Source organism: Camarhynchus parvulus, chromosome 3 (genome assembly GCF_901933205.1).
Source record: "Camarhynchus parvulus chromosome 3, STF_HiC, whole genome shotgun sequence".
Lineage (NCBI taxonomy): Eukaryota > Metazoa > Chordata > Aves > Passeriformes > Thraupidae > Camarhynchus > Camarhynchus parvulus.
In genome coordinates this window covers 35517881-35541954 of record NC_044573.1, presented here as the reverse complement: position 1 = coordinate 35541954, position 24074 = coordinate 35517881, and the positions used below count along the sequence as shown (strand labels likewise).

The window sequence follows — 24074 nt, the reverse complement described above, 5'->3', positions numbered from 1 at the left end:
CAGAATAAATTATTGTGACTTGGCATACAATTAAATTCGGGCTATTTTCTTTCTTTTGGTGGAGCTTCGGATTGTTGAAATATTTTCTTCTGAAGCCCTTGGACAGAGAATGGCAATTTTCACAGAGGAAAACTGCATCACTATTTTTTTCTCTGAAAATTCACTATGAAGTTATTTAAATCAAAATTCAATAGTAAAAAACCCCACAATCTTAAAGGAGGCTATAGCCAGAAAGGTGATTAGAAATTTTAAGGTAAGGGAGAAACTCTCTTCAAATGCCAGTCACCATCAAGTAGCAAATTCAAGGACAGTGTATAAATAAGGGAATATTAAGTTACTTGTGTTCACATGATTCACCTATCAAAGTCTCTTTAATAACTCAAAGACTTACACATGGCGCTACACAGGTCAGAATTTTGCCAGCTTTCTGAAAATTAATGCAAAGATTCCCAAGCAAAAGGAAAAAAATTATAGGATCACTTCTTTCTCTCTCTTTCTAAATCCAACTGTTGATATCAATAATGCAACTGACAGCTGCATAAAATCAATTCTGTGATTCAAAGTGCTAAGCATCTTGTAACTGTTATTGATGTTAATGGGATTTACTAAATGGCTTCATTATTTTAATAAGAAAAGAAATCACAACATGCAGCAACAATTTAGGCTCTAAATTGATGCTTAACCTCCTAATTTTAAATACTAATATCTCACATATTTCATCTTATTCACATTCTTTTTCATAAAATTATCTCCAGAGGCCTGTTCCTACAGATTATCCAGAAACCTATGCCAAGCAAATGGCTGAGCTGTATTTGCCGTAAGAAAAATGACACACTAATAAAATTGCATTCTTTTACACAGTTTCAGGCAAACCAAAAGAGTTACATTAAAATTAAACTTTTAAAGTAATATTATTTAATTTTAGAAGTTATTTGAATACAGTCTATATAATACATTACATTTCTCTGTTTTAGTTCTGCTGAAATGTTCTAATGCAATGCAGAAGCACATTTTTTTATACTCCATTGCAACAAAAATTAAACCAAAAAATTGTCCAATTCCTTGGGTATCCATTTTATGAGACCAAACAATGTAGTAAAATACTGTTGAAAAATTTAAAACTAACAATTGTTCTAGGCCTTAGAAAAGCAGGAAACTCCTAAATATGTCCTGCAAAATAACTTTGAGGAGTACAGGAAATGAAAGGCAAGAAATATTCTAAGCAAATCAAAATAGTTTTGGGGTTTTTTTAATTTTTTGTCTTCCCCTTTTCTAATTTCTATCGTTCCAACAGAAAAACAAATACAAAAGAAATTCAAAGAAAAATATTTTTTCAGACAAATGTATTTTATTTTAAAATGTGTGGCCATATCTTTCTACACTTCTCAAGCAGAAAAACCAAATGTAAGTGATGTGTTAGAGGAGAATATAATTGTTAACAAGCAGAGTTCTTTCCCTTCCCAAAACCAGTACTGTACTCCATTTGGAGTTCTAACAAAACTGAAAATGAAGGTAGAACCTCTGAATATTATACATTCTTTAGGAAGAGTAAAGAGCAATGAATTTAGAAGTCCTAAAAATCTGTGGTTAATGCACTCTTTAATACATTGAAAAAATAAGCTTTGACAGTTCTGCCTACTATTGAAGTATAGAAAGTAAGTTACTCAAATTTTGAATTCTGTGTTTCTGAATAATGGTTGAAGAAATAAAATTTGGGCTGTATAATGGCAAGAAAATGAGAATTCTACTATAATTGCACAGCTAATATCTAACAGATATGACAGCATAGAAAAATAAATCAATAAATTCAACAAGTGAGCATTATCAAGTGAGCAGAATTTTCTTTAATAACCTTCAACATAAATACACTGTAATAAAAAAGTATGTAAATACAGAATACTTGCAACACAGTCAGACATAAGATCTTGTGACTTAGTTTAACTTGAGACTCAGATTCCTGCCTTGCAAATTTTTACATAGAAATAGAGCAGAAACCAATTAAAATTCACAATTCTAAACTATATGAGTTCTTCCAGAGGCAGCATTTAAAAACGTTAGCAGGTTACTCTCCCACCATGTAACACACCCTCTTCCTAAGGCTTAAACTGTCACAGCAATGAGTTCTAAAGTCAAAAAACACAATACAGAGACGCATTAATCCAGTCTGGACTCAACAAAACCAGATAGTTTTGATGAAATTTTATATCATGAGCAAAGACTACACCATTGCCACATGAAAGCAGGAAAAGACAGCTCTAGAAACTACAATGTGTTTTCCCCACCTCACACTCCAATGCCTGCTCTGAGATGAAGCAGTACAACAGGCAGCCTGTTTGGGATAAGCATACCATGCTAATTTGAAATGATTACAGTAGGGCTCTTATTACTTATCAGCCTCAGTCTAATCACTTTTCCAATCAATGTCAGCTGGTAATTATCCACAACCGTATATGAAGCTTGTAAAGGACTTCCCCACCTTGGACATAGGAAAATCACATTCATTCCCATTGTATATTCTTGCTTTACTTGTATGTTCAAAGTATGCATAACACCACTAAGGTCTTCAAGATAAAATATCAGCTTTGATCTTTGAGCCTGACCAAATTTCAATCTCTTCATCCACTCCACGTTTTACCATCCTTATCTTCAGCAGCTGAGTTAGAACTTTTTTTTTCTTTTTAGCCAGACCTTATCTCTGTGCTTAATCTCTGGAAATACTGTTACACCCTTACAGTGTCTGAGTTGTCATTTTTCCACAGCATTATGCTGTTTGATTTCTCAGCCTATTAAAGTACAGTTTTAAAATCTGTTATTCATCAAACTGGTCTGAAATCCCTCCCCCAGAGGGATGTTCCTTTAGTTAAAATATAATCTTTAGACTGCTTTTTGCATCTAAGGTAAAAAAATGGCAATTTCACATGTTTCTTTCTATTCTTAATCTCTCTATTCCAGATTAAATAGTTTACTTGCTTTTAAAGATGCCCTTTACATGTAATACTAACTATATGTAAACATTTTTTCCCATCCATTTCACCTGAAGGATGTCCTGATGCAAGCTTACTTAGGGGAAAAATCCCCCCACAGCCAAACAAAAAAGCCCCAGATTCCTATCTTTTGAAAAGAGCATGATATTTAATACTTGTCAAAAACTTACTGGAAACAGCATAACACCTTGCTTGTGCAGCAACTACCTAATTCCATCTGGATCTCCCATCTCAAAAACTGAAGATACAACTACTCCTATCCAAATTCAACATTGCTGGCCCAAATAAAACCTCCATTTCATCCATGCTATTTCACCTCACTTCTTCACAAGTTTTCACATCAGTAACACACAGTGTGACTGCACCAATTTTTCCTTTCCCTATATTTTCCAACAAGAGCATTTTCCAGTTTTAGTGTTCCAGTCACAATTGTTCCACCCTATTTCCTTTCCCCATGCAACAGTTTGCTTCACAGTGTTAATCATCACAGCCTGTTTATTCTGTTTTCCTGCTTTGTCATACTGCTAACCAGGCATCCAGCTGTTTTCCACCAACCACGCCCTATTTAAAAACGCTAGTCTTTACCATGTTATTACCTGACCATTTACCAGTACTGCTATCTCCACCCTTCTTTTATTTCCTCATACCCCTTGATTTATCCTGGTACCCTTGATATTCCTCTTTATTTATGATTTTATAAACAGAAAGATTAGGTAAGTTTTTTCTAGACTTCTGCTTCTCAGTCTAGAAATCTTGTCAGGCTGCCAGAATCAATCCCTAGTTAATACCTTTGGGATTCCAGTGATGACGGTCCACCCATGAAGTCCTCTCTACACGAATGCTCACACCAGCCATAAACCACTGTGTTAATCCATCACCTAATCCCAGCTGACACGGTGTGTCTGGCATTATCTTCTCCTGCTTTTACCCTTCTCTAGCACGTCAAAACTGTCTGCTTCTCAAATGTTTTTACCATATTTGACACCGATTTAGCTTGATTAGATTAATGGAAAGTGCCTTTCAGTCTTTTCTAACACAGTAACTCCAAACACACTTTTCATTACATTCTTGTAATTCTAGGGTTTTTTTTCTTCAATTTCTCCCAAGCCTGAAGACTCCTGAAAATCTCACAAATCACCTTGACCTTTCCATGCTCTGCCTATAAAACCACTTCCATTTTCCTTGTGCTTCTTCCATTTCTGTACATTACCTCTGGATGACTTATAAGCAGCAAGCTGGTGTCACAACACTCCTGCTCCTGTATTCTAGCTGTTCCCATAGCCACTTATACAATTTATACACCTATTAAAGTATCAAAGTATAGATGCCAGCTGTGGGACTGCTTGGTGGGTCATGGCTTTCTGTTAGGCACAGAAACACCTGAGGGCACAAAGACATAGTTGAAATCGTTCAGCTGCTTGGAAGAAAGGTGTCTGGAGACAAAGGGGGAAAGAGGTAAAAATACATTTGTAAGGAAAACAAACCTACTATCTCACCCGTACTATGATTCCTAAGAACTTAGCAGGTGTACAGCTCAAACTAAACTGAGTTCACCTATGTTATCTATGCAAAAACAAAGTAGAGGAAAGCTTTGTAAAAATAACAGCAACTACATGTGTAACTCTGGTTCTAGAATTACATAGTTCTTATTTTATTCATAAGCTTACTTCAAAAATTATGAATGAATAGGAAAATTTACCATCAAAAAGCTCCTTTGATTTTCTACCACAGAAGTCAGTGTCACAGACAGTTTCTACTGCTTAGTATTTACAAAACAAAAAGCGGGCATTTTTTAAGCTTATGGAACATTAAGTTCTTGAGTAATACGTACAGACTTCTGTAAAACTTTCAAAGATTCATTGATAAACTAATTCAAATTTTCCCACTATTTAAGACTTAATTCTAAATGCTTTAGAATGTTTTTTTTTGAGGCAGTGATATTAAAATACTTGTTTAATAGGAAAATCTACATAATTCTTGAAGTTTCAAAACATTAATCTGCTTTATTAATTTTCAAGTTGTCTTCTGCCAAGTTACATTTTCTATCAATAAAGTCTGAAAAATGCTGCAGAAGAAAGAACTACAGTCCATGTTAATTTGGGATGTATTACAACAGTAACTGTTGCAACCTTGTTCCACAACTGTATAAAATAATACATAAACACAGAAAAGTAGTAACAAAACCTTCATTCTTCCTGAAGAACATATACATAATCAGTGTCTAAAATTCAGAAACTGTATGCCTATTAGAAAACAAGTGACAAATAGAGATAATTAAATATGCAGATTTTTCTACATTTCTTTCCTCTGAAATATGTATTAGGCATTCCAATCTTTTCTAGTACTATAACTATTTTAGTACCTTGTGGATATGTAATTAGATCTTGAGTTACACTCCTTTAATAATCTTACTTTAAAAAAAGCATTAAACCCCACATTTACATTTCAAACAACACGCTTACTTCAACAGCTCTGTGTCAACCCAAGAGTACCTGAAACCAAGACCACCAGGACAAACTGAGACATGTGCAGACTTCTAAAATCCAATGGTCAAAAGTAAACTTCCAATGAAGAAATGCCAGAAATGATAAAACTATTAAACATTTTCATATAACAATGCAGTAAAGTTTTGCTTAATGGGTGATAGCGATTTCCGGCCTGGTCCAAACTTCATGACAGATATTATGACAAAATAGTGATTACTTGATTGATTGCCAATTTTATCACTAGAGGAATAGATTCAAAACCAGTTCATTGGGTCACATTACATTCAACCATTATTCAAAACAGCATTTTGACAGTTCAGACAGAACTTCATTACTTGGAAACGAAAATGACTTTAAGAAAATAACAAGCTATCCTTTTAAAAGCTCACAGAGCTCACAATTATATGTTTCTGTTAAACAACGAAACCATCTCTGAATAGTTAAGAACTAAGGCGTCAAAACACACAGAAAAAACCATTAAGCAAGGATGCATTGCAACATCAAGAAGAATCCTTCCACTCATTTATCTGATTTTCAAAGTGGAATTATGACAGTAAATACTTGAGGAAAATTTATTACAATGATCACTATTATAAATTGTAATCTGTAATTCATAGAAGCTTAAACAGACCATTTCTTACACTGTGCAAAGCTGCCAAGCTGAAGACCACCACTTACTGGAGATTTTACATTATTCATATTCTCAGGAGGATAAAAACATTCTGTGAGAACTCTGCAGAAGTTAAATGCTTAAAAGCACAAAAATATTGCCTCTTTTTTACACCTCATTAAAATACAAGTCTTAGTTTCATTAAAATCTTGTCGCCTTGAAGGCTTGTGTTTTTGCTCATTTTGCAAATTCATCCTCTCAGTCACTTTTCCAACCAAATTATTGCTTGTTAGGATTGACCTCAATTGGTGTGTTTATTTAAACCAACTAGGACTGTGTATCACACTGCTCCCCAGGAACTAAAAACTGGCTTACAATTTATGAAAACTAACTTTACCATGTTGTATAGCACTGACTGCCTACTTTGCATTGCGAATAAAAGTCTATAAGGTGTTTGGAACACAGAAACTGACAAGATTTCAGAATGCTTCACAGGGAAAAACTACTAACAAGATAATGCAACTTGAAACAAAACTAAGTCAAACATTCAAGTAGAAGACTTTAGGATGCACATTTTCAAACCTCAGTCTGTTTGCATTGAAAGCAGTGTTTTACCTACTTTGTTCAATGCTTGGGTAAAAACTTCTTGATAGTATGTAGTCACTACACTGACAGAAAACACAATGTTCACTGACCCAGGTTACTCCTGGATCCACGAATGGAAAATGGATCCAGTTTCTAGCAACTTTCCACGCAGAAGGAAAAAACGCTGATTTCCTAAAACTGAAATGAAAACAAAAATTTTTCTATGCATATTCTCTCAAATTACAGTAATCCCTTGTTAAACAGAAGACTAATCCCCAACTAATACTTTGCTTATTTTTCCCTCCCACCATAGAGTCAATGGAGAAATCTCTCTGATCTCTAAAAACAGGAACTGTTGGAACTGGATTCAGCACTATCCACCCCATAGCAATGTTCTAGTAGCTGACTTTGATGAATTCTTCATTTAAGATGCTTTAGTTCTTAAGGCTAGAAGTAGCAATGGTACCGAGTACGCATAAGGAACATGGATTCTTCTCTGCTATCCCTTTTTTCTTCTCCCCACTAAACAGTTAAAGAAACTTCTTGGCACCAACAATTCCTCACCAAATACTGAAAAACCTAAAGTTTCTAGGCTGAGAGGACTGCTAATAGAGGCTTTTTCAGGACAGCTTTCTCTGTGGCATCTGCACACAGGTTTGATTTCACTGTCAGCACTTGAACCTGAGAATAATGCAGTCTCTCCAAGACAGATTACAACTAGATAATTTCCTAACATGGTTCAAGTTTGGTGCATTTAAAGTTGTTATTCCCTTTAAAAGCATAAGCAAATAATTTTTTTTTTAAACAAAGGTTGCGTCAATTTTCCGGCAAAGGAGGATCTTGCTTATAGCCTTTAATAAAGATCTGACTGTTCTTGCACCAGACACCTCTGTTCTGGTGCAATCTTTCCTCCCCAGCACCACCAGGCACTACAATAAATTGTTATAGAGAGTAAGTTACATCAAACATTTGTGCTTTGTAATATATACCAGGCATATTCTTTGAGAGATCGAGCTCTTCCTCAGAAAAGCCAAGAAAGGAAGGGGATAGTCAATCTAAACCCTTTAATAATTTTTCTATGTATTATATAATTGTTAGTTTGGGTATAGTCATCAACTTTCATAACTATGACCCACTTGATCTATCCTGTATTCCAACTGGAACACCCTCCTCACAAAGACTAATCTATCAGAAATAGCCTGTACTTTTTCTGTTGCTGGTAGACTTGGGTTTACCTACCATAGAGCACACATTTGTATTTTGCTGATAGGAACTTATGCCATAATGTATATAAACACAAGCAATTAAAAAAAAAGTCAAAGTATCTGTAAATAGCAAAAAAAGCCTCACTCAAGCTTTAATATAAAGCATAAGTAAACATAATAGGAATAAATATTCAAAAGAAACCTTTATGCATGGCAAAGAAAACTTTCAGAATTAGATAGTAATTTCTGAAACAACAAATACTTTAAATAAAAAAAGAATTCCAGAGGAAAACTACTTAAGACTTGTCACTAATTGCAAGCATGCAAACATTTACAGCTTCCTACCTAGGGCAGAGACTGGATGGTATTCTGTTATACAAAAGAAATATCAAAGAAAAAAACACAGCACAAACCAAAATGCCATGTATTCATGTAACTGTTTTGGTTCAAGCACATTTGGTTTTGGTGCAGTCACATCAAGCATAATTCTCTCATGTTACTAAGATACCTGGGAAAAGGAAAGAAAAGCATATCTAGTCTTATCTAGATACCCATAACCTGAAATCACAAAAATTCTGCTCCTTTAATTGCCAGAAGCTCTTTTTTGAGTAACTGAAAGAGTCAATTTCTCATGGGGGTTTTTCAACCGCAAAGTGCTCCTTTGCTGTTAACCTGTTTTCAACTATTTCCATTCATTTGAAAACTTCAAGAATATCTTTACTCATTTGGTGAAGGGGACAGGAGTATGAAGGGAAAAGACAAACAAGTTCAGTCTCTTTTTTCCTGAATCCAGCCAGAATATCTCAGATAACATCTTGGGACACCTACTGTTTTCACTCCTTACAAGAAGAAATTTTTCCTAAGAATAACTGCCCTATACAATGAAACCTTGACTGATACCCAGTAGTTTCTGTTGAAAAATTACTTGGCAGGAAATAAACATTCTTCCAGTAGCTGAGCCTGACCCAGAAACCATACGGTGTATGATGGTAAGTACATTAGAAATATGACACATGGGCAAAGCGTTTAAACTTTAGCTATCCCAAAAGAAAGCAGTCACATGTAAAGAAATCTGTTTTCAATATATGTATTTTCTTGAAAGACATCCAATACAGTTCTTCACATGTTCCTGGAAAGCTCTCCATACATCAGGGAAAAACAAACAAACCCCCTATCAATATCTGTTACTCATTGATCTACTCACCAAAGGGGAAAAATAAACACCTTCAGTAACAACAGGTTTGAAATCAGTTCAATTTCCAGTGAAAACAAAAACATTCTAAATGCATTAAATGTTCCATGCTTGATTGTATGACATATTCAAATAGAAGTGTATCAAGCTCCCCTGAAGACTCAGCTCTTTATTAAAGAAGGAGGAATCCACAAAACCACAGTTCTTTCCACAATCATATAGCCGGTTTGGCACACAACCAATCAAAAAAACCAGACCAAATGAAAAAATTTCAGTCAGCTGGACAAAGTTTTATGGTCTATGCTGGTCACTCACACCAAACTGGTTGATGGACAGAGACAAGACAACAGAGAATCTTCTGCTACTTCACTGGACTCACCTTACTAAAAACCTTGCCCAACAAAACCATGTACTACTATACACACTAGGGGACAGCCAGGATAACATGGACATCCTTTAACTCTGTTAACAGTTTTCAATTGCTTGAGGACCATCAGCTGCAAGTCCTAATGGTACTACTCTTGCACTGGAGAAAAATGTGCAATTTTCTTGTAGATCTGCAGGAAGGGATAGCATGCTGCTGCCAAAGGAACAGATACACTTTGCTTTCAGCCAACCCTGTTTTACTTGAGATACTCTAAGTATACTAAGATCCTCTCCCTGAGCCAGAGGTAGAGTACTGAAGACAAATTAACTCTCTCATCAGCAGCTGCCACCACCTACTTCCTGCTACCATTTTTTTCCAGGGGAGAGAAGAACATGAGCCCAGGAGTCTGCTGGGCTTCTGGTCATTCATTCAACCCTCAGTCTACATCCTTAATGGAAAGCTAGAGGAAAGAAGGCAGATTTCACACCAGAGAAAAGGCAAAGTGGAACTTAGAAGCTCCTGAAATAGTTAAAGTTGGCACTATAATTTGGCATTTTTGTCCTTGTAAGTATCTGAACCTGCAACATTATTAATGACCTCAGCTCGTGTGCATTTCACACAGGGGAAAACAGAAAGAAAGCAGAAGTGTTCTGTGGTAGAATCATTTACTACATGTTTCTATTTCTAGGCAACTTCAATGTTTCCCCAGATCTGTATCTGGAAAAATGGGCAGGTATAGCACAGCAATGTGCATAACAGCTACAAACAAAAATATTTATGCCATTTAAAAATCTACTTCTGGCATGGAAGGTCATATTGCTTACAAAAACATCTCCACATTTGTCAAAATGCCTAAGTCTTAGCACAAAACCACAGTGCCATCATTTACAATATTCAGTCAGAAAGCAATACGATAAAAAAACTGTCTAACTGAAAAGTAAATGGAAAATATTGAAAAGAATCATTATCATATCATACTCTGGACACCACACTGGGCCTCTCAGGGAAGTGATCTCAGCACCAAGCCTGGCAGAGCTCAAGAAGGATTTGGACAATGCTCTCAGGCACATGGTGTGACTGTTGGGGATGGTCCTGTGCATCCAGGAGTGGGACTTGATGATCCTTGTGGGTCCCTTCCAACTCAGCATATTCCATGATTCTGTGATTATAAAACTCTCCACATACCAGTCCCAGGGTTTATTTGAATCAATTGTCATTAAATCAGTTTGAAAAGTTCAGAATCCAAATATATTTCTCAATTCATAACTAAAGCCGTAAGAGGAACTAAATGAGTTGAATTAGGCTAGAAAAATCGGTTCTTTGGTTAGAAGCTACATCTAGCACACACTATTGCAAAGTTTGTCTCTCCAATCAATTGATTCTTTACATAGTAGATTCTCCAAATTGTCCATCTCCAAACATTTAGAAACCACAGCAGTCACCATATTAAGTAGGGTTTTTTAATAACCCAGCCCTTGTAATTTACTGGAAAGTGAAGCCCTCGGCATGATGGAAATTCTTTCAATGGAAACATATTTTAGAAAAAGCAGTGCTCAGTCTCCACTACTCCATCACAGTTACAAACTAATTTAAATGCATCAGCATTTTCATTTCACATGAAACTAATTCTTATTTTTGTAAATGGTACAATCATTTAATCTAAAAATCTAAGAAAAATAACATTTCCCCTTATTAATTGCACAATAGTTCCTTCTTTTCTATTTTATCTTTTCCTCAAGCATTATTTTCCATCCCTATTTCTGTATTATCTCACAGGGATTTGTCACAAGTGTAATGGCCTTTTTTACAAATACCTTCTTCCCACTTTCTGTGAATTCATATTCTCTAGGTCAAAGATTACAAATCTCTACAGCTTATACTTCAAAGTTTTGCTGCAGAAAACTGATCTGCTGAAATCTTACTCTTAATAGTGTACAAGAAACAAATTTTCCAAAGAATTCTCCTTGATTATCCTCGGTGTTGACCTCCATAATAAAAGTAAAATATTTCCAATGTACTGTGCTGAAACTCTACACCTATTTGGCTCTACACTTTCTTTCCCCTAAACACCTGAGAGTAGTTCTTTTCAGTTTTTATCATATTTCCCACTGAAAATCTCCTTTGGCAATAAATGCATTTGCCTCCCTTAAAATCACAGCTGGTATGCTGACCCGAGGAAGTAAAATATTTATTTTGTATCAGGAGAAAAGAAAAGCCCTACTGACAGACCATTCAGCCTTTTTTTTTCTAAAGGAGTATATATGGGCAAGACCAAGAACTACTAGTTATTGGGACTTACTAAGTTGTCTTTGACTTATTACTTAGTCCATCTTTTGCAAATATAATAGAATCAGTATTTCCATAGTCATTCACTATTGATACTTTTAGAACTAAAAGCAGTCTTCAGTCTCATTTCTTGCAAAGGGTAAAGCAGCACTAAAATACCTTCTAATGAAAGAATTTTTCAGAACAATGCTGGATCACTTTCAGAATATTAAAAGACACATAGACACAAGCACTTATATCAACAACATTTACCTCATTGTTATCATGTTATTTCCCAGTAATTATTTTTGTACATCTTCATTTCATTAAAGAAGAAGGCACTGTCTACTATATGCATGACTCTGAATTAAAGGCTGAATTAATTCTCTGTCTTTCAGTGCTGTTCAACATGGTCCTGGAACTTCTGGAACTACAATAACCAACACATTTAGTGCTTATTCATTGCATTCATGCATTTGGCAGGCTTTGCACAGTAAGATTCCACACAGAGAACAGAGAGGATGAAAAGAACTGCTTTAATTTATTGACCTGATTTAACTTCCCTGTAATAAGCTGATTACCATTACTGAATTGTAACTCCAAAACTATCATAATGAGGGTATTTTATCTTCGCTGCTTATATTTTTATTGTTCTGGAAAATGATTAAAACTGAAAAGAATGCAAAATTAATTCTGTCTTAATTTGATTTTTAAAAGCCATTTCATGTAATAGCTTCCATATTTTTAATAGACTACTACTCTAATTAAACAAAATAAGCATACAGATTTGTGTCATTGAAGGTGAAGAATGACTGAGCCAGAGAGAACTATCAAAATTTATGCATTTTGAATTAATAAACATCAATACTATTATAGTCAGCAAATAATTTTGCTGGGGTTTTGTTTGTTTCATTTATCTGGGTTTTGCTGATTTTTTTTTTTTAATTTCCATCTTCTCTTCCTTTAAAAGGTGAATTATTATCAACAATGAGAATCAGACTCTCCTTCAATGATCTTAAACATGTTTAAGACAACTCTATCTTTGGTAGAAAATTCCTGCTTGGTTTTTTAAATTTAGATGTTGGATTATGATTAATAGCATTTTTAATGTCCTAAAATAAGAAGTTAACCTGCCCCTGTTTTAAGACTTTTTGAACTCTTAAATGGAAATGGAAGTGTGATTAGCAAATAAAGCAAATGTACATTATGATCCAAATTAAACAAAATTACATTCCTTGTAATGAAAAGACAACTATCAAAATGAGTTTTGCACTTCAAATTTTCTCTTTTCTTATAAATATCTTAGAAATGCACAGGTTCTGATTGTGCATTAAAATTAATATATATTAGGGTTTCAGTCCTAATTGTATAGGACAAACACGAGAAACAACCTTTTTGTCCTATCAGCTTCCAAGGAATTCCTCAATTCTGAATAAATTAGGTCTGAAGCTATAAAAGAAAACACACCTTTGCAACTCCTGGCAGTCTCTGAAGGCTGGTTTGCCCTTTCAACACACTCTCAATTCCAGATACTTGGTTAGTGATTTTTACCAGATCATACATACTATTGTCCTTTAACCTCAGCATCACAACATGTCCTGCTGGTATATTGGTTGAGATTACTGATTATAAGTGTAATTTAAACATTTAGTGATGAAATATATAAACATTAATTGAAAGATCAGTGTTTCTTATCCTCGTTATAACCACGTTATCACTTGGACTTTAAACTTTGTTGTTCTACAGGTAATGCCTGTATCATCAATAGAAATATTGAATGTATAAAGATATTAATATACTTAAGCATTCAACATTTAACAGTTCCACTAAATTACCAATTTTAAACAATAATTCTACACTTAGTCTATAAGAAAAAAATTGTTTATCACTTCTTGTTAATCTTCTTCCCAAAAGTGAGCATTTAGAAAAATTACACTTGTTTAACTGTCTGTCTCTAGTAGACCCTTTATCTAAGAAGTCTTTCAGTCTAATTCTTTGATATACCAGTCAAAGCTGTTTAATTTTTCTATTTTATATGGAGAAAGACTGGAAAGCTACTGCCTATACAACATTTCCCAATCGTTTTTCTTTATGATATTTTGGTAACTATTCTTTCCCACCCATTATTACCTTGTCTCCAGGCAAACAAATTCATTCTTCACTTTAACTTGTTCCTAAGTATCCCCTACATGTTTAAGCAACCTCAACATCTGAAGTTATTCATGTCACAATTACTTTGAATTTAAAAATTATTGAGGAAGAGACTACCTCTTGAATATAATATATCCATTTCACCTATAAAATCACTTTAAAGGCAGGAAAAAGAGAAGGACAAAAATTTTTAAGGCATCTACACAGAAGAACTTCAGGCCCTGGACAACCAATAGTACTTAGTTTTTACCTAACTCAAGGTGAACTTCTAAGATGCAAAATGACATTGATAGTTTTAAGGAAGCATGCTGGGGCAGGAGTTAATTAGCATGCTGGAACTGTGCATATCAGTATTTTTTTTAAAGCGAGTCACATAGTAGATTATTAATGCGCATGTTTTGGTTCATTATATCAGGTCCTGCAAATGTGCATTTCACTTTGAAAACAATACTAGCCAGCTAAGAAACAATATTCACTTCAGATGTTCACAGACATTTTACTAAAAAAAGCTTCAATTTCTTTATTATAGGGTTCTTGCAGTGGGTGGGGAAGAAAAGCACATAAGAGGAAATGAGTCAAACAATCCCAAATGAAATACAAAGCATTTTGATATCAAAATTAGCACAAAAGAGGTCAAGGTCATGAGTAGGAGATAACTGGATCCATGACCATCTGACGTAAGATTTCCTTTCTGTTTGAAACACAGAGCCAAGCAGTGTACCAGGCAATTTAGAGCATCCCAATGCAACTGCCCTTTGCAATGTTTTGCTGTAGTCAAACACTACCACCTAAAGAAGCCTGGCAAAACACGAGGTCTCCAACAGCACACCAGCATTATTGACTTTCAAAATGGTGAGCTAACTGTTATTTCTGTACAGATACTGAACACAAAGTTAGTGAGTGCCAGTGCTCAGGCTATGGGTTTCAATGTTAAAACCTATTAATGACTTAAGCCTCCACTTCCAGCACAAAATCTTCAGAAAAGTACTAGGTGTATTTTATCTTCTTTATGCCATTTACATTTATATTTTATTTATGTTACTTATATAATATACCATTTTATAGTTATTGCAATATCCTTATCAAGCAAGTGTACCTTCTTGACTGTTTTTGTTTCTAAAGGAAAAGCTGTTCCACCTGTTGACTATGTTACTTTTATGATTTATCAAAAGATGTAAACAGAATTTCCTCTGAAGTCTGTAGAAGAAGCTTGATTTAAAAGTTTACTTGATGAAGGGTGGACTTAAAACCAGACCACTTGTTGTACTGCCACTGGTGAACAGCAGGTATGAAACACTTTGCACAAGGTGCAAAACCCACCGAGGAGCTGCATATGGTTCAAAATAGTACACCTGTGGTAAGTTCCAAGCTGTTGTGGCTACACTGCTATAAAAGCTCCCAAATCAGTTTGATCTGGGGGAAGACACAATAGCAATCAGTGCTGAAAAACAGATCCAAAGACCTCTTGCATCAGCTCTGCCTTCTGTTTTTCACTAAAGGGGGAAGGACAAGAATGAAGAAAGAAAAGAACAACAATCACCATCAAATTCAAGTTAAATTACAATACAGGAGAAGCAGACAACTACTCTGAGATAAGGCAGAGTCTGGTTTGTAGTACCTGGCATGTGTGCTGGACAGTGTGACTGTCAAGCAGCACAGGGCTATTTCAAAATAGGATTTGTTAGCTCACCTTGAGGTACCTATCTCCAGATCTGTAATGACACTTATGACATAAAACTGTAAAGATTCATCTATTCAAACATAGCAACAGCTGTATGTCTTCATCTATTCAATTTAGCAATAGACAGGAATAGTGTCTCCTCCATGCCATCTGGTCTGTGGAACAAATTATTTTAATTGTTTAATTTGTTGAAGTGGAGCTTATAATGTTTATGGCCTTCCAGAGCAAAGCTTAGGCAGAACAATGTGAATGTTGTGTCCTGGTACTCATATTTCTCTTTGAAACTTCCTGTCATCATTTTATCTATAAAAGAAGTGTATTATTATTGTTCAATATGGCTTAAAGATTCTCCTATCACCACCTTTCAAAATGTCACAACACCGAGAGAAGAGAATCTAAGGGGAGAAAAGTCTTCAGAACTAAAGCTCAATGGGAAACATTTGGAAAAAAACTGGAGGCTTCATATTTTTGACTTATTTTAGAAAGTGCATTGACACTGGAAGTGGAACAGCTCAGGTGTTGAACATAACTGTCAAGAATAGTTGAGAAAATATGAAGAAACTTTAGCACAGAAAGAATGGTTTCATTCTTTCCCCCATACCAGCTAATAGCACTGACCCAAACTGGCAAAACCAAGAGTGCAGTAGAAAACTTCTAGGCAGAAATCATTAGCTAGAAAATGAAATTACTCAATATTCTCTTTTTTGATAGTGGTACAAAACCACTTCAGTTATTCCTGAATAATTCTTGGCAGACTGGATCTCTGATTCCCTCTCCTCCCAGTCCCTTCCAACCCCCATAATAACATAGGAGAAGAAAAACAGGAGTCAAGCACCACCACATTAATTCTTTTGAAGCATGCTAATGAGTTTGGTGTATCCCCAGACTCAGTTGTGTCATGTAACATCTTCTGTCAAGTATGTCATCTGTTTAAACAAAATGAAATATGTTCTGGAAATGTGTGCCTTGAGACTGAAAGAATAACAATCACCAAGAGGTCACTCCCTTGTGAGATTGCTTTCTGAGGTAATAAGGTTTATTTCTAATGTTCTGGAGACCTTGTGATCTTGTATAGAATTCAGTAAGGATTGGTTTTATAAGACACCTGGCTTTTCTCATCTTCTAAAACACTTTCTGGAACATGTGTTCTAATAATAAATACAATTCATAATAGTTAAGAACTATTGGGATATCAGTGCAGGATCTCCACAGGATAGAAGAGGGCTGTGATCCACTTATTACCCTCCTGAAGGAAATTATTTATATCTCTTCAGCTCTCCAGTACATCTCAGATCCCAGCAACTTTCCACTAAAACTTTCAACTTGATGCGAAACAAATTTATTAAAATGAATTTTCCTCCTCCTTACTCCCCTCCTCCATTCCACCCACAACTAAAATCAACTATCAAAATCTTATTTAATGTACCCCTAGATTTCAAAAGGGGGTTAAAGAACAGAAACAGGAACCCCTAGTACAGAGATCTAATAGTTTTGCTGAACATACAGGTGCTGTCATTACCCTGGTTATGCTACATGTCTCTGTTACTCCAACTGTGGTTTGAGAGGTCTGATCAGGAAGAAATATGACTTGAGAAGCAAAAGAATAGAGAAAAATATGTTTGCCGCAAACCTGTCTAGATGAGCCTTTTGGGAGGAAGACTGTTCCCCTCTCCTTTTTGTACTCTTCCCTTAAATGTTGAATTTGTCCAATGTAGAACCACCACCAAATAAAAAAAAAGGCAGAGCAAGCAATTTGGCAAGCAAGTGGCCATTTACTTTTGAAAATAAAAAGGATATATTTCCATGATAAATGACATAACTTTCTTGCATAACCATTTAAAGCCCATCAATGTGAAATTAACAAAACAGCAAAGTTGTGTTCAATCTCATAAAGCTCAAGACACCAGTTCTGTTAATCTCTATCAGCCTTCTGTTCAATCTCTATCAGCTTTTCCATTTTACAGAGGCACATAATTTTTTTTCAGATTTGAAAGAACTGAACACTAACTAGCATGCTTCTTTAGTAAGAACAATTTAAACAAAAAAAAATCCCTTTTTTATACACACAGAAAAACATTAGTTGCTGGCGAAAATGACACTCTGAAGTATTATTTAAGTGCAAATTAAAGGGCAGTTGACAGAATTCCCAACCACATACATCTGTGTATGACTAAGGATATAAAACAAGATCTCATGTGACCTTTCAATCTTAGGCATAATGATTAGCCTGTAATATTGCTAGTCTGCTCCCAGCTCTCCTGAAGTCTTATTAAAACACCCTTTTCAAGACACATTTCTCTGCCCCAACAGGCAAATTCCTTTACTGCCAAGAAAAGCAAGCAGGAGGGAAGCGTATGAAATCCCGCGTATGCTGTACGACGTGCTAGGAAAGCCAAGCCGTCAGCTTGCAGGCGTGCTGTCACCAGGTGTAAGGAGCAGCAGAAAACCCAGGCAGAAAAGGGGCCATAACAAGCTGACAAAAACTGCAAATGTAGAGGTAGCCAGTGTAGGCACTCAGGTTAGGGCAGGATACAACCTGGGATATCCCAGGTAGGATAAACCTGAGCAGACTGCTGGAGTACTAGGCACATGGCAGCTTCACCTCTTTCACTGCTGGCATAATACAGCAGTAAATAAACTATGGTCTTGTTTCTAGCCCACCATTTTAATTCATTTTGCTTCATTCTTAAAAATACTTTCAAATCCACTGAAATGGAAGAGTAAACCTATTTCATATATCAAGAAGCTACAGTGGGATGATACCCTGTGTTTTGAACTGGTTTGGTTGTGGGTGGTTTTTTTTTCTTTTGTGTTTTTTTAGATCATCCCTCACTTTTCTCATTTTTTCACAGCTTCTAGACCACTCAAAATTCATTTTTTTTCTCTCCCATCCTGTTACTTGAGCTCTGACTGCACTTTCAACAATAATTTGTGGCCTAACAGCGTAGTTCAACCCATCTTCCACTATTAATAGTTTCTGATTTACTTTCTTACAATAAAAGGTAGGTAAAGATCCCCAAACTGATAGAGCAATAGCAGGTTTCTGGTTTTATCAAAAAACCTACCCCCATTTGTTCCTGTTTTCTCCCTCCCATTTTTCTTTCCAACCTAGTACTTCTCACCCTCCTGGACCTTCACCTCAAATGGAAGAAAAACAATCACACAACCTTAAAAATATCAAACTGCATCCAGAGACACATTTTAGTTGGCAGTACCTTGATCTGCATTTCTCTGTATGCTATACTGTCACGACTAAATATTCCAGTGGAATGTAAAATAACTGTTTCCTTTTCTTAGAAAAATGGTTGAAAGAATTACTGGCTTTAGAAATCTTTAACCTTAGTTTTGCAGATCCAAACCCCATTTAAGCAAAAACTGGACAATCCACAGCATCCAGAAAAAGTATCTCCTCCTCACTCACAGTTAGCTACTAGCTCCAGTACATTTCAGAGTACCCAGAATAATCATTTCCAAAATCATTCCAAGGACTGCATTATAAATAGTTCAGACTTTTAAAATAATCAGAAAAAGGTTTTGAAAATGATAATTCCAATTCCTTTTGAAGTTTTCCAATTAGGAAAAAAAACCCCTTAAATTTATGAAAACTGTTTGTTATAAAGTAGGGATATATTTAATATTTGGAGTCTGGCAGTAAATTTTAACCAATATGCCCTCATATAAAAAAAAAAAAAAAGTAAATATTTTCAAGTAATTAAAATAATGTAAACAGACATAGCCAGTCCTACAAAAAAAGGTAGTCGAAAAATGCTTTCTCTGACAAACCAACAATGTAGCCAGGTTTGTTTAAGGACTGAAAAGCAGCATATGTCTACTCAGCAATATTAATTTAAAAATATTTCTATCAGCTGCAGACCCAGCACAGGAGCAGGTCAGGGTGGAAATGGGGAAAGGAAGAAAAATTAGAGTAGAATAAGACAGGAGAGTCCCACCATCACTAAGCTAGAGCCTATAACGGCTCATGCACTTTTCAGTCAACCCTAAAGGAATGTAGAAGGTTTACTATGTCTTATTCAAGCTGTTCTATGAGAATTTTTATAATCCCTTTGAAAGACTGATATTGCAAAGAATCGCATTTACACCTCCTCCCTTAATCTAGCATAACTCATTTTTCTACAGCATTCTGAACTAGTAAATAATGAAATTGCAAAACAAGAACCCATTAAATCCATTTGTATGAAAATTCAGTGGGTTTGAAATCCATTTTCTACTGATAAACAGAACCCATTTTCTACTGATAAACAGAATTCTCTTGTTCTTTGGCATCTTAATGAAACTTATACACCAGCATCTTCATGAAGATGATACATAAAAAATTACTTGTGCTATGAATGAAAATAACACCATTCAGGGTATCTTCTCTGATTCCTTCTTAGCACTGTTAGAAACACTGATATTAAAAAAATTCTGATCCAATGGAACTCAGGAATGAAAACCTTAGCTGGAAAGTTATTCAAGTTATTTGATTAATTTAGCACATATAAATGATTAAACAACTTTCAGCTATTTTTGGAAATTGAGCTTGTTTCCATCAAGCGCAAATGCATACCAATACGCAATTATATCCAAATGACAAGAATGCTTAATGGAAGAAAACATAAATGCATTAAGATTAAAGGAAATATTTAAAACCACAGATTCTCTGTCTACTGTGGGGTCATCTCCCAAAATGTCACAGGCCATGCTAATCAAATCCTTTGCATTACTGCAGTTGCAGCACAAGAAGTCGGATAAACGGACTTGCTAAGAGAACCCCTTCATGAAGACTTCTGTCATGAGACTGTCAAAATGTCTAACATAACAATTTCCAGTACTCAAGTTTAATCAAGCTAGACAAAAATGTTGGAGGCACGCCAACTGTTTTATGGCTTAGGGCATCAAGGATCCTGAGATTACTTCCCAAGTGCTGTCGGATTCTACATCTCCCAGATTTGGAATCCTGGCTTCTCTGACAGTCTCCTAATGAATGACCACAGGAAATTCCTCTACAGCAACTCCATGTCTTCATCAGCAAAAGAAAAATGCAGCAGCACATCCAAAATGCCCTCCCTCAGACTCATGCATCATAATGATTTTAAATGAAACATCAGCTTTTCAGGATTTAAATACATAGCGCCATAATGATAATTTTTTACATTCCTGGTTGTTTTAGCCAGCAGGAGTGTTGCCTGATGGACATAGACAAATGCCTGCTGCTCATATGTGACAACTAGACTTAGCTATATAAAGATGACAAAGGGCTAACAAAACTTTAATATGAAGGAAGAAAAGAATCTAAAAGAATTTTGATAAAGCCTGTAGACCTTTCTTCTGAAAAAAAATTTTAGATAAATCCTACTAGATGACACATTTCAGGATTTTAACATTTCTTTCTTGTATTTGAAAAAACAATCTTCTCTTTCTTTGGACTAAGATTATTTAAAAAACCACTGCCTCAAACTTGCAATAAAAACAGTAATTACCAACTATCACATCAAAATGGTAAATTGAAATTGCCGCTTTATTAATGAATGCATTTTCTTGTTCTCACAAAACCAATGACTATTTAAAAGTTTCAGTGTTTTACAGAGCTGATTTACTCTGTAGAAAAAAAATATTGAAAAATTTGATAGCAGTAGCAGCTTGATGTTCAGGAACATCTACATGTACTCCTCAGATCCTAAGTCAGAAACTACAGGTACAAAATTAGATTTCAATATTCCAAAACTTGTCATGTTGTTAAAAGCGATGATTCATTACTTGTACATATAAGCTTATCTCAAGACTAGTAGACACAGAAGGAGTTGTGGTTTATGCATCTCATTTAGAGACATAATTAAAAAATTATCTCGTACAGTTTGCAGGGAGGAACTGCAAAATCTCTTAATTCCTGCCTATTCGAATTTGATTATATATATATACACTCTATATTTATACACATACATATATTAGAATAAGGCAGCTCAGAAGTCTTACCTGAGTCTGCTTCATTGCCCGTTCCATTCTGCGAGTGCTTCCTTTCTCCAGTTTGGTCCGAAGGAGTAAGGCTGATGTCTGAATGGCCCAGAACTTTGGCTGGGACAGCAAGCACTGCAGACAATAAGAACATTTTGTCATTACTTAAAGACATTGAAGACAGTAACATTTTTTAATGTGGTCTCAAGCATGAATGCCGTTTCCTATTCTGAAAGTCAAATATGTGGCTGGAGGACTTATTTCATTAACTGAGGGCTGTACAAATTACCTTAATCTGATTTCAACATAAAAAGTGGCCTTCAAAACCACTTCCTCCTTCTCAGCTATGTAGTGCTTTGTTTTACATGTACCCATATGGTGCATAGGCCAAACTGTACAAATTAAAATGGCTACTCAGAATCAAAGGAAAATGAAGAATTGATCCTGGGCTGACTGGCTCAGCCTTTTCCACACCTGCATACTGGGTAGCTGTAGACAGCTGCAGGGATCCTACTTCTCAAGGCTGAACAAACCCAGCTCTATCTTAGCCTCTTCTCATATGCAAGGTGCCCTGATGCCCATGTTAACAGCATTTCCACATGAAAAATGTTAAATTTGCTAAGAATCTGAAGAACATTAATTAATCTAGAACTTGCCATGACTTGAGAAGCACAGGAAGAATTTTTTACTTTAGTAGATGTATAGAGACTATGGAATAATCTATGCAAGCAGTTTTCCTAAAATAATTTTAAGTTATCACTTAGAACATGCTGCACTGATGCCAGGAACTTAGTGCCAGTCTCCAATCACTGATTTTCAGGAAAGTTCAATAGAAGACATGCAGCCAATGCAATTCTGGTATCTCTTAATAATTTACAGTCTGCCTGGAATCTTTCCAGTATGGTTTTAGACAGAATATACCATTTCTGAAAAGTGAGACAGCAGAAAAGCTCCCTTGCTAATTTTATTGACACTGCAAATATGATCCATCTTCTCTGAGAAAACATATTTGTCTATAGATATTTGTAGACTGGAGAAAAAGCCCCAGCGGTTTTATCCTTTCCTCTCAGAGACCTCCCAAAGCATTAAACAGCATAATTTGCTCATGGTTTGTGTTTAATGCCTGACAAATTTCTGTCATGCTGTAATCTGGTTTTGTTTTCCCTAGTGATTTCAAAAGAAAGGAAGCAGAAAGAAACAATCTAAAAAAATTATCCTCCAAACAAAACTACAATAGGAAGAGAGGCAACAACAAAACCAAAAATGAAGGCAGTGTGAAGGCTTGTTTGTTGTGCAACAACCACTCACTCAACTAATCCTACCCTTTGTGACCAAGAATCTGCACCAACTCTTTCAAGACTTCTCCTCAGTCTTAGATTACGAGGCACACAAACGCTTCTCTACTGTCCTCTGTGTTCTGAGGATCTGGAATTAATTAAGGGATCACAATCACAACATTCTCTATTCTGTAGATTGTCAAGTGCCCTTTTACAAACGATAATCCCTAAATCTGGTAACTGATAGATGTCCTAGTTCTGAGAGCTATCTCTCCTCTGTTTCATCAAACTTCAGTCAAACACCTATTTTAGTTTCATCTTAAGACAAACACAAGCAAGGACATTGGTCTGAGTTTACTTTTTAGCAGCCATACCAGATAGCTGCTAAATCAAATACCTTAAGGAATTGCTTGAGCAAACACTGGAACAATGTTTCTTTTACCTTAAAAGCTTATTTTGTGGGAAAGGCCACCCTTTTCCCCATTTTATCCACTATTAGTATTCTGTCATACTATTTAATTTTTTACTTCAAGGGATATTTATCTGTGCTACCTGGTGGCAGACATTAGCATTAACTTTGCAAACGAACAATGACAACTACAAGTCTTGGCTAATAACACTCCTAAAGATATTCTCAGGTCTGATTACTGCTCTTGTCCAGCAGCTGAGTCCTTGTTCTCTCACTGCTTCAAGCAAGTGGCCCACGGAGGCCAGAGTACAAAGTTTCTTGTCCACAGCATCTGGCTCTGTAGGAGAACCGGCAGCCCAGGAGAGTCTCTCCTCTGTCTCTGTGTGCACCTCCCACACCACCACCCAAGCAGTGATTTAAGCAAGCATGCTGCATGAGCTGTGCATAAAGTCAAATAGGGAGGGAGGAAATCTGAAGAGAAAAAGGGTGGAATACAAGCAGGGATAATTACATTTCACTCCTCTGCAGGAGCAATGACAAGTCGTATTTTGAATAACAAACCTGTTTTTTAAAGGTATTCATGAAATAAAATGAAAGGTATATCTGCTGTAAAATTACAGAAGAAAAATTTAATTTTTCCAACAGTTTTATTGATACAAAAAAAATTGCAACTGCACAAGACAACGAGAAGCAGACCTAGTTTACGTTTAAGAAGCACCTGTACTTTTATACTGCTACAGAGCTCACAGTCCTGTGCCAGAATTCAAATGTTCACCTTTTCATTGCCTAATCATAATGTTTAAAGCAGCACAAAAAATCAAAATAATACATGCATAAAGGGCACAAATGTTTATACTCAAATACTGTAAAGAATAATTTCAGAACATCTACCCGTAACCATTAAGCAAGC

The 24074-nt window shown here is 35.6% G+C and overlaps 1 protein-coding gene across 1 annotated transcript in view; it reads right to left on the bottom strand.

Moving 5' to 3' along the window:
- The window catches only part of TTC27 (tetratricopeptide repeat domain 27), a 113006-nt gene that overhangs the window by 33055 nt on the left and 55877 nt on the right, over positions 1 to 24074 (bottom strand). Inside the window, exon 10 of the mRNA XM_030945058.1 lies at positions 21500 to 21613. Coding sequence (XP_030800918.1) covers positions 21500 to 21613 — 114 coding nt within the window. The remainder of the gene's footprint in view (positions 1 to 21499; positions 21614 to 24074) is intronic.